Raw genomic sequence first — 12,219 nt, 5'->3', positions numbered from 1 at the left:
TTCTTTATTTGTATGCAGGCTCATCTCTCTTATGGCTAAATTCGTCTCTGTTTTTAGGTCTCAAAAATAAATAAAAGCAAACAGTGCAGCCCGGCAGACCTCCGTACTGTTGCCATCGCAATGTTTTGGTCCCAAACAGTAACAGTGACGTCAATAGCCTTGTCGGCCAGCTGCTGTCTGTGACGCCATCTGCCCAACCCTTTCATGGTGTGCGGAGAAGTGTTTTGAACGGTTGTCCCGGGCAACCAGAGAGGCGTGTCTTGTGAGGAGTTAAGTAGGGAAGCCCCGGCGCGCGATCCGGCAGTTCTAGTCTCTCGGGCAACAGAAGCGTACTCTCCATGGCAGCGCTGTCAGCACGCGGAGGGAATCCCCGAGTTTCGGATCGCTAGGCTGAGCTGCGTAGTTTTGCACCACCAGCAGCATCCCTGCACTGCCTTCACTAAATAATAAGCCGCTCCTAATGGCCCAATCGTGATCAAGGAAAGAGGTGGAGGGGCGAAAGTGGCGGCGTGTGGGACATCTAGTGTGGCATCCATCCTAATCAGGGACAAGCGACTTGACGTTCATGAGGTGTGTACCGGGTGTGTGTATTTGTGTGTGCATGCACCTCTGAAGGGGGCGGAGGTTCGGGATGGGGGTGCCGTGCCGTGACTGGGTGATCGCGCGCGAGCTGCAGCGGTTCCCTCAGCTGCCTCGTCTCTCCTGGTTCATTTGGCCAACAGGATCTAACCTTCTTCTTCTTCTTTTTTTTTCTTTTTCTTTCTCAGGCAGCCACCGAACGATTTCGAGATGGCACTGAGTGGGACGATGCTGCCATCCATCTCTACCTTTGCCACCGGATCCCCGGTTAAAGAGAAGTCGGTGGGGCATGCAGCTGCGAGCACCGTAAGTGTGGAGCGCTCGCTTTCCAGCAACCGACCGGCTGTCATTGAAATAATAAAAAAAGTGATAATAATAAAAAATTTAAAAAAAAGCGCATGCGATTCTGCAGTATTTTTTTCCGAACTAAGTTTGCAGAGGTGCCGGAGCCTATCTGAGCAGCATGCGACGCTTGGCAGGCTTACGAACCGTTCGGGACGCGCACCATTTTAGCATCGCCGGTCAGTTAAACAAACGGCGTGTTTTAACTATGAAGCGAAAATTGGCCGTTTCGTTTCAGTGAACCGATGCCTTTGCGCTGCAGTGCCCACTAAGGGCAACCAAATTTAGAGGGTCTCATGAACTTTTTAAAATCCCGTTGTCATATATTGCTATTAATAATGATACGATGGGCCAGCGCTCCGTCTGGGGTTGCTCCCCAGGACCCTGAAGTGGATTATTATTATTATTTATTGGTATTTTATAATAGTCAGTGCATTAATATAGCTTGCCTATACACTTGTGTTTTATGGCCCCTTAAAAATAATTCATTTTGATAAATGGATTTCATGATTGATTAAAATCTGTCAGTATGGCTCAATGGTTAAGGCTTTGGACCACAAACCTTGAGGCTGTGGGTTCCGATCCCACTGTGAGCAGGTCACTTCACCTGCCTTTGCTGCAATAGGAAAAACAAAATAAATATAACCAATTGTTCCCCAAATGTTGTAAATGTCCATGTATAAAACAAAAATAAGTAAATAATACCCAATTTATGTGAACGTGTTTGCTTTAGTTCCATTACATTAGCTTACCTGATGACACTGACAGTGTCTTTTATCTGTGCAGAGATGGAAGGAGGAGATGTCCCATCTGAAGAGGCCCTGCGCCCCAACCAGTGGAGGGTACCTAGGACAAGAAGAGGACATGCAAAATCCAGGGATCAAGAAGGACCAAGAATTATTGCTGGACTATGACTTTATACTATCCAACTCCATCCACCAGCAGGAAGCACTGCCCACCACCTCCAGAAATGTGGCCACATCTCCCGTCAGTTACCCCTATGCACAGCCCTCGCCCCAGGGCTCTTCTGGAGATGTCCTGTTCCCTGCCGAATCTGCCGTTTTCACCATTCCTGATATCAACGATGTTTCCCCCTCGGGTGGATTTGTGGCGGAGCTCATGAGGACAGAACTGGACGAGGCATATTTGCCGCCGACCAGCCTACATGGGAAATTTGTATTGAAGACAACGATGGACACGGGGGACTACAGTCAGAACATCAACGTGAGCAAAAGCATGACTGGCATGGACAATTCTGTGCATTTTGTCGAGCAAGGGTTCAAGGAAGAAACTCGGAGCACTTGTAGTGTTACGAGGCAAATGGGACTTATTCCAGGCCATAGGAACAGCCAGAGATCACCACTGGACCCCCACGATTTTACATCCAGGCGGTCACTGGCAAATCCGCCTGTCCCCTCTCTTGCACCAGAGGAGGTCATGAACAGAGAACGCCATACCTCACCTCAGGTTTTAAGTCACCCGCCACTGTCACATTCCCAGGGCTATCATGCACCTGCCAACTACCCTCCTTACCAGCAGCAACCGCCACTCCGCTACCAAGGTCAGTTATATCTAAGTGTTTTTGAAGAGCCTTTAAACATTCCCCATTTGGTTCAAGGGTCGTTGCTGACTCCACCCTCTTCACCTTTAGAGATCATCTCTGCAGGGGGCTGCTTGCCAGAAGAACCAAAGGCCAAAAGAGGTCGGCGCTCCTTTCCCAGGAAAAGAATAGCAACTCACACGTGTGACTATGCCGGCTGCGGCAAGACCTACACCAAGAGCTCTCATCTCAAGGCGCACCTACGAACCCACACAGGTAGGCCCTGCTCTTCTCGCTTTGAACCCGTACGACTCAGGATTTGGGGGCTTAATGGGACTGACAGACAGACTTGAATTCGATCTTTTCATTTTCTGCAAGAGTGGTGGTTCAGCGCTCTCTCGGGTTAGTAGTTTGAAGACTGTGCCTGTTTCAGCCGGCTGATGTGTGTGTGTGTGTGTGTGTGTGTGTGTGAGACACTTGACGCACTTTCACGAGGAGTTACTTGAGTTTAGCTGGTACTGCTTATGCCACTCAACTCCCACATACCAACACGCCATTAGAGGACTTGGGGCTCTCTAACCCTGGGACTGCATGGGCTTTTAAACAGGCACTTACTTCAGTTTCCTCCTTCCCGCAAAAATGGGGAAGGTTATTTTGATTGGCGACTCTAAATTATACTGCTGTGAGTGTGCCCAATGGAGGGCTGGGGTCCAGTGCAGGGGTGGGGCTTGACCTGCACCTACGGCAGGTGGGCACTCGGGTTAACCGCAACACTGTACAACAGAATACAACGGGGTCCGAGAACCACGATGGGCGATTGCCTTCACTTATCTATCTATCTATTATATAGTGCCTTTACTCAATCTATCTATCTATCTATCTATCTATCTATCTATCTATCTATCTATCTATCTATATTATCCCGTTGACTATACTAAAATTAAGATCTATTTATCTACCTATATATATATATCTATATTATCCCATTGACTATACTAAAATTAAGATCGATCTGTCTGTCTGTCTGTCTGTCTGTCTGTCTGTCAATCATCCTGCTGACTATACTAAAATTAAGATCTATCTATCTATCTGTCTGTCTATCTGTCTGTCTGTCTGTCTGTCAATCATCCTGCTGACTATACTAAAATTAAGATCTATCTGTTTATCTATCTATATATCTATATATATCTATATTATCCCGTTGACTATACTAAAATTAAGATCTATCTATCTGTCTGTCTGTCTGTCTGTCTGTCTGTCTATCATCCTGCTGACTATACTAAAATTAAGATCTATCTATCTATCTATCTATAATATCTATCTATCTATAATATATATATAATATGTATATTATCCCGTTGACTATACTAAAATTAAGATCTATCTACACATACTCAAAACATGGCTGTAACTCAAAACTATACAAACTTAAATACAACTTTCCTACACACACAACATTTTTCTTTGTTAGTTTTTAGTGTGTGGTAACTCAAAAGTTATTAAACAGCTATTTCACTGATCCCATATGCTAAGACTAACATTCCCGTAAGAAAAAAGCAACAGTTGGCACAGCGCACACCACAGGACTTGCTGGCTGATAAGCTTATATTTGGCACAGTATCTCCCCCTCTTGGCTGAAATGAGAAGTTAAGTAAAATGTCACCTTTTATTGGCTAACTGATCAGATTACAATATGTAAGCTTTCGAGGCAGCTCAGGCCCCTTCTTTATTCAGGCAGATTGTAATCAGATTGTGAATTAGTAAAAGGGGTAGTAATTTTGCCTGACCTCTCATTGTATCCATAATGGCTAACACAGTAGAGCACCCCACAACTGCTTGACTGAAGGCACATATAGAAGTGATGTAGACGCTCACATACTGTATGTACACAGGGGTGGGCAGAAGTAGGCTGACAGTTGTGAGTATGCGAGGCTGGCAGTTTGAGCTCTTACACGATTGTGCCTAAGCGCACTGTGCCATGGTGACATTCTTTGGAGTTAATAAAGTTAATAAAGCTGTTGTAATAATCATAACCTGCATGTCTTTTTCCAACTGTAAACCTACTTTTGCCCACCCCATATACACACACATATAATTATATATATATATATATATACACAATACATAAGTTTCATATTTACATTGATGGTGATAAGGGTTCATAATAAAGAAATAAATACTTGTATACTTTTAATTAAATACTATGACACCTACATTTATAATGTATAGAATAATTCACATATTTTGATTATATATAAAATGTTAAATAAACAAAATGTGTACACACTTCACACATTTAATATTAATTATTTAGTGTGACACCTACATTTAAAATACACAGAATACTTTGCATATGTTAATTATATATAGTGTTAAATAAATAAAAATATGTATACACTTTTCATTTACAGTTTTAATTAAATAATATAACACTTGATGTCCAATATACAGAATAATTGGCGTATGTAAAATATATAATGTTAAGTAAATATGTATAAACTGTACATGTAGAATTTTAATCAAATAGTATAACACCTACATGTATATTGTACAGAATCATTAACATATGTTCATTATAAATACTGTTAAATAAAAAATACATATACACTGTACATACGGACTTCTAATTAAACAGTTTGACACTTAGTTGTATGATGTACATAATACTTAGCATTTGTTCATTCTAAATATTGCTAAATAAATAAACTGTGTATATACTGTACATATATGCTTTTAAGCAGTATAACACCTACATGTATAAAGTACAGAGCAAGTATCATAAGGTAATAATAAATAATATTAAATATATTGTAGATTTTAGAAAGCGGCACAGTGGTAGCAGTAAGGGGGTCCGGGGTTAACATCTCACCCCCCAGGCCCCCCTCTAGTGCGCTGTGCTCGTTCTCCCCGTGGATGTGTGGGTTTCCTCTGGTGCTTTACAGTTTCCTCCGACAGTCCAAAGACATGCAGGTTAGTTGGATTGGTGCATCTAAATTGCCCCCGTGTGTGTGTGTGTGTGTGTGTGTGTGTGTGTGTGTGTAACCCTGTGATGGACTGGTGTCCTATTCAGGGAACATTCCCACCTTAAGCCCTACACTTGCCAGGATGAGCTCCAGCCTCCCCTGCTGCTCTGGTCAAGATAAATTGGGTATAGAAAATGGATGAATGAATGAATGTTGATATCTTGTCAATGATGTGCTTGCTGGGATAGACTTCAGTTTCCCTGTGACTCTGCGCTGGTTAAGCATGTTTGGGAGATGGCTAGAAGGCTGTATAGTGTGACTGCTGCTTCAAAAGCTCCTATTAGTGTTAAACTACACATCCATATATAGATAATAAGGTTTAAGACAGGCTCAAATCTAAGCAATCAATGTAGACGTCAGTATATCCAGCATTAGCGTACGAGGTGCGCCACCTATTGGAATATACCATGTAATGCATTTATGAATTCTATTACCAAACAATCGCTGAGATTTCAACCTGCCTAAGACAGGTAGCATTACTAGTTAAAGCATACGTGTCTGTGTGTCTGTCCAGTTGCTTTGTGTCTGGCATTCCAAAAGATTGCACAAACATTAGAACTGCTTTTACAAATCCTATACCAAATGGCATATAAGAGCGACAAATGCACTGCCTGTGTCATTCTAACAGAGGACGCACCAAAACATTTGACTTTCTTTTACAAATCCCATAGTAATAAAACATATTGCATTTGTCATTCCAAGAGACAGGCCGTCACAAAGATTAACACTGCCTTTATAAATCCCATACCAAATGGCATAAAACAGAGACATATGCCTTACATTTGTCATTCCAACAGATGGCACATCACAAACATTAACCCAGTGTTTACAAATCCTATACCAAATGGCAAACAACAGAGACATATGTATTGCACTTGACATTCCTACAGATGGTGCACCACAAATATTTGTTGTAATGCATTTTATTGTTGGAATGACAAAGGCAATGCATTTTATTACTACTTGCATTACAAAAAACAATCCAACAGCTGCTATGTACCTGTTATTCCAAAGGATGGCATGTCACAAACATTTTTAGTAACAAAACACATTGCATTTGTCATTCCAACAGATGGCCCATCACAAAGATTAAAACTGCCTCTATAAATCCCATGCCAAATGGCATAAAACAGAGACATATGCCTTGCATTTGTCACATCACAAACATTATCCCGGCTTTTACAAATCCTATGCCAAATGGCATATAAGAGAGACAAATGCACTGCCTGTATCATTCTAACAGAGGGCGCCCCAAAACATTTAACTTGCTTTTACAAATCCCATAGTAATACAACACATTGCATTTGTCATTCCAACAGATGGTGCATCACAAATATTAACCTGGCTTTTACAAATCCCATACCAAATGGTATATAACAAAGACTTGTGTCTTGTATTTGCCATTTTAACACATGGTGCATCACAAACATTTGTAGTACTGTAATGCATTTTTATTGTTGGAATGACAAAGACAATGCATTTTGTTACTATATGCACTAAAAATACAATCCAATAGATGGTGCACTGCAAGCATTAGCGTTAAGGTCTGCACTAATTACTTAGTTTTAAATGTTATTATACAATACCGGTCAAAAGTTTTAGAACACCTCCCAATTTTAGATTTTTTTGGAAATGCATGCAGTTTAATGTCTTAATGTTTCATGAAATGAAGGCATGGAACATAATAAAAGCAATGGCAAATATAAACAATAAGTCAAGGAATCATTTAGTGTACAAAACCATATTCCAATTTTGGATTCATCAGAGTAGCCGCGTTTTGCTGATCTAACAGCCACACTGTGGTTGCCCTTGTGATTGAGAATGCCAGTCACTCTGCCTCCAGCAAAAGAACCCCAGACCATCACACCTCCTCCTCCATGTTTGACAGTTGGTGTCTCACACTGAGGAATCGTCCTGTCACCCACTCGACGGCATATCAACACCCTGCGTGATGAACCGAAGATTTCACATTTGGATTCATTGGTTCGTTAGACTTTCCTCCAGTCTGCAGTAGTCCACAGCCAGTATTTCAAGGCCCTCTTCTGTCCTTTAAGGAATGGCATCCTTCCTGCCACTCGCCCTGTCAGACCTGCAGCCCAAAGTCTCCTCTTCACAGTACAAACTGACACTCGCACTGTTGTGCTGTGAGGCACCATGTGACCACCCCCAGAAGCTTGTGATTGGCTTGTGACTTGGGCTCTGCCAGATCTCCTCCAATCAGAGTTTCTTCCGGCCTCCAATGGACTGTCTAGTACGCCACTGCACTCACTGACACTTGGATTTCAGTTTGCAATTTCTGTAAATGAATGGCCTACACTTCTGATAATGCTCTCTCTCATGTCATTGGTTAATTGCCGTTTTCGTTGCCATTATCACTGGAGTATTGTCTGAGCAGGACTTCAGAGGGTGCCATAACACAGTCGGATGGAGGGTTTTTAAGTAATCAGCAGAAGTTGGGACACCTGTGCAAATTGTTTGCTTCAACTTGCAAGTCTTCATTTACTTGAATTGCTGCAGAACATCTATAGCTTGTAACCTATCAGTTGTTCCCTGAATAAGGCCCGTTTGTAATATTCGGATATTTTCAGTCTTTGCGAACCTAAACTTTAAATTTAAACCTCTGGTGCTTACCTTTTCAACATTTTAGGTCATTCATTGCATTTCAACTGGTTAAATTTGAAGAAAAACTGGAAAATCTGAGGTGATGTAAAACTTTTCACCACTAGTGTATATAGCATACTAGCTGTTCCCCCGCGGCTCCATCCGTGTAGTAGTGAAACAGGACAGACTTTAAAAATCAATTAACAAGCAGCTAAGTGGGGGCAACGTACGCTCCAAAACATGGGCAGAGGTAGACCGACCCGAACGGAGGCTGGCTCGTGAGTGACGAGGACCCTGCCCGACATCGCGCTTCCCCTTCCCCTCGGCCGGCAGCCTCTGTCTCGGATAAACGTGCAAGCGAACTATGATACTTAGTGCAAAGAGAGAAGTCACCAAATCAACCAGAATGTTCAAGCAAACTATATAAAAAACACGATCTAAATCAGTCAGTCATCACCCAACCAGCTATATCCAAACACAGGGTCATGGGGGTCTGCTAGAGCCAATCCCAGCCAGCACAGGGCACAAGGCAGGAACAAACCCCCAGGCAGGGCGCCAGCCCACCACAGGGCACACACCAAGCACACACTAGGGACAATATAGGACCGCCAATGCACCTGATCTGCATGTCTTTGGACTGGAGGAGAACATGCAAACTCCACACAGGGAGGATCTGGGAAGCGAACCCGGGTCTCCTAACTACGAGGCAGCAGCGCTACCCACTGTGCCACTGTGCCCCCCCCCCACCCCCTTTCCCGTTAAGTAGTTCTCTTGTGAAAAGCGAACAGACATACAGACAGACGTTGGATTTTATATATAAAGAGATATATGAAGCGTAGGAGCTTTGCTGAGGGTCACACAGTGAGTCAGCGGTGGAGACTGAACTTGTGCAATTTGTTACGTTATATAGTGCCTTTCCACAGAGCCCAACATTCCCAAAAACTGCCTAACCCAATGCAGCATCTTAGGAAACCAAAGCCAATCCTTGCAACATCATTTACACTTATATTCACTTATTTGGCTGACGCTTCTATCCAAAGAGACTTACAACTGGTTACATTTCTTTTGTTGCTTTTTTCCCCAATTGGAGCTCAGGCAGGTGAAGTGACCTGCTCAGGGGCACATGGCATTGGGTGCCAGACAGTAAGAAAAAAATGGAATGAGCCACCAAAGCCATCATGAAATTTTGAAGAAACTGATTACCTTTGAAGGAAAAACTCGAAAAACTGAGGTGTTCTCAAACCTCTGTGTATATGCCATCCATCTCCACACAGCACGTATCGTATGCATTGTCAGAAGGGAAACGACAAAGAGAAAAGGTTTGGGGGTCCACCCCGTATATCGTGAAACAGTAACTCAGATTAAAGTCACCAGAGTAATCACAGGGGACCGAGGCCACACAGAACTTAACTAGAGAGGTGAGGTGCTTGGGCAGGAAGAGGCGGGTCTGTGAGGGAAGAGGCGGGTCTGTGATGTCATGTAGGAGGGCGTGGTCTGGGTGGGGATGCGGAAGTTGCTGTTGGTTTAGCTGGGCTTCCCTTCTGATGAGATGAGATTTGTGCCCTTTATGAACCCCCTGGCTTGGCATCTTACCCTCAGTTGACTGCCTTCTAGAGGGGGCTGGGTGGTCTTGTGGCCTCGGAACCCCTGCAGATTTATTTTTTGTTTTTTCTGTCCTCCCTGGCCATTGGACCTTAGTTTTATTCAATGTTAATTAGTATTGCCTAATTTTATTTTCTTATATATTTTGTCTTTTTTTGTTTCTTTCATCATCCTGTTAAGCACTTTGAAAAACATCATTTGTATGAAAATGTATATCTTTTATATATAAAAATTCTTGGGTTGAGACGTGATCAATTCAGAGAGACACTTTGCCGTCCCGCAAGACAAAGCAGTGAGACTTAAGGAGAGCTACTATACAGATCTATTCTGCCAACTGTGCTAAAATATCTACCTATCTATCTATCTGTTATATAGTGCCTTACCTATCTATCTATCTATCTATCTATCTATCTATCTATGTATCTATCTATCTATCTATCTATCTATCTATCTATTATATAGTGCCATTCATATCTATCTGTTATATAGTGCCATTCGTATCTATCTATCTATCTATCTATCTATCTATCTATCTATCTATCTATCTATCTATCTATCTATCTATCTATCTATCTATCTATCTATCTATCTATCTATCTATCTATCTATCTATCTATCTATCGAGTTTGTTCATATGCACCGTGAATCCTTTCTATAGATAATTATGGTTAAATATGCCCACCTTTGATTTTATTCATTTTTTATTCATTTTTTAATATCGAATCATCCCGTATTCTGTATCATATTTTTGATTTTCTTTTTCTTTTTCTCATTTCAGGGGAGAAGCCTTATCACTGTGACTGGGAGGGCTGTGGCTGGAAATTTGCTCGCTCCGATGAACTGACTCGCCATTACAGGAAACACACTGGACATCGCCCTTTCCAGTGCCAAAAATGTGACCGTGCCTTTTCCAGGTCAGACCACCTGGCACTACACATGAAACGGCACTTGTGATCCGAAGAGACCAAAAAACACGCACTGCCTTAAGACTCTCATCGCCCACCGTCTTCTGCCAGAGCAAAGGAAAGCTGCAAATGGGGCTTTTGTCAAAGTCTTAGACCCCCCCACAATGCCCCCCAACCTCCACCATGACTTGTCTTCCCAAGGGTGGCAGCACAGATACTAATCATTCCAAAGACTGGCGGGGGGGTGGGGGGTGTTTGGGGGGCTTCCTCACAACTGGAACTCACTCACTCATTTCTTTGTTTTTCCTTTTTGACAAGACTTGGAATGCCAGGTGCCAAAGGATGACTGGAACAATATGGATATCAGGGCAAAATCGTTCTTGTGTTTTTTTGTTTTGTCGATTTACAAATACTATGCATTCCTTTTTAGCCTTTAACAATGCAGCATACTTTTTATTTTTGTACTGGGGTAAGAAGGCCGTTATTTTTTTAATGTAATTTTTCAGGTACAAAATAATTTATAGGATCCTACTGGATGGTGCTCAGTGACTTAAACATGTTTGAAGGTACCAAATGGAAGAGGACTCAACAATCCTACTAAGTGCCACACACTAAATCTGAAGGGGCCACGGAGACGTGTCACACGCCCCAGACGCGCTGGCCGAAGGGGCGCGGGACCAGCGTTGAGCAAAAATATGCCGAAAAGCATCGTGGTTCCAATGTGCAATAACGTGTACAGCCATTAAACTAGGGTCAGTCTTCAACACAGAACAAAGAAAAACACTTGGACAATATAATTATGTAATATAATTTGAAAAGTGATATCTAGTTTTGTACATTTGTAAATATATATATATATAAAAAAAACAAAAAACAAAAGTCAAAACATGTATTTTATGTATTCTTCAATCTGTGTCTAAATAAAATAACAGTGGAAAATTAACTAATTTTCAACGTGCTGAAAAGGTTTTTAGAGACGCAGCCGGCATGAGTTTTGTCGGCTGCCTATTTTGTTTTATTGTGTCATTAAAAACAATGACTCATGACGAGTTTGAGTTTGCACTGTAAGGATACAAGAAAAATTTAAAAACAAAACAAAAAAAAAAGCTATTTTTGTGATGACTTGAAGAGATTAAACGAGTTACATTTTTCTATTAACAATGTTCCAAAAAAATGGGTGGCATAGTTCTGTGCCAAATGCACCACAAAGAAAACATTCCTCTTGAAAAATGAAATAAAAACAGCATTTGTGATGTGCTATTGAACTGCGGTGTCACTTTGTATTATTGTTAATATTATTATTACTATTAGATTATCGCCAAGAGATTTTTTCAAGTCCCGCCCTCTTCTCAACCATTTCCGATTCACAACGATCCCTTCACCTCTCATTGGTGTGAATGCTTTAGCCCCGCCCTCCTCTCAGGTTAACACCCCACGCAAACGGCCCTCTCACCTCTCATTGGTGTGAATGCTTTAGTCCCGCCCTCCTCTCAGATGAATGGCCCACGCCCATGGTCCCCTCACCTCTCATTGGTGTGAATTAGGAGTCTCCAATCAACTTGTCTTGCATGTGTGAATGTTATCTGTGTGGAGAACATGCAAAGTAATTGTGAATGGGCTGAGATTT

The 12,219-nt window shown here is 42.0% G+C and overlaps 1 protein-coding gene across 1 annotated transcript; it reads left to right on the top strand.

The window, feature by feature from the left end:
• Positions 1 to 290: 290 nt before the first annotated feature.
• Positions 291 to 11,857, top strand: klf4 (Kruppel-like factor 4). The gene is made up of 5 exons (XM_039759720.1): positions 291 to 570; positions 768 to 885; positions 1,708 to 2,482; positions 2,573 to 2,737; positions 10,466 to 11,857. Exons 1-5 carry the CDS (start codon positions 566 to 568, stop codon positions 10,639 to 10,641), a joined length of 1,239 nt encoding a protein of 412 aa, XP_039615654.1. The 5' UTR covers positions 291 to 565; the 3' UTR covers positions 10,642 to 11,857.
• The last annotated feature ends 362 nt before the right edge of the window (positions 11,858 to 12,219 follow it).

Source organism: Polypterus senegalus, chromosome 7, assembly GCF_016835505.1.
Source record: "Polypterus senegalus isolate Bchr_013 chromosome 7, ASM1683550v1, whole genome shotgun sequence".
NCBI classification, from domain to species: Eukaryota; Metazoa; Chordata; class Cladistia; order Polypteriformes; family Polypteridae; genus Polypterus; species Polypterus senegalus.
This window is presented reverse-complemented; position numbering and strand designations above follow the sequence as displayed.

Bases quoted from the DNA above. Each gene is read 5' to 3' on its own strand.
- klf4 (XM_039759720.1), top strand. The intron at 886-1,707 runs GTAAGTGTGGAG...TTATCTGTGCAG, and splicing joins GGCATGCAGCTGCGAGCACC to AGATGGAAGGAGGAGATGTC. The intron at 2,738-10,465 runs GTAGGCCCTGCT...TTCTCATTTCAG, and splicing joins GCACCTACGAACCCACACAG to GGGAGAAGCCTTATCACTGT.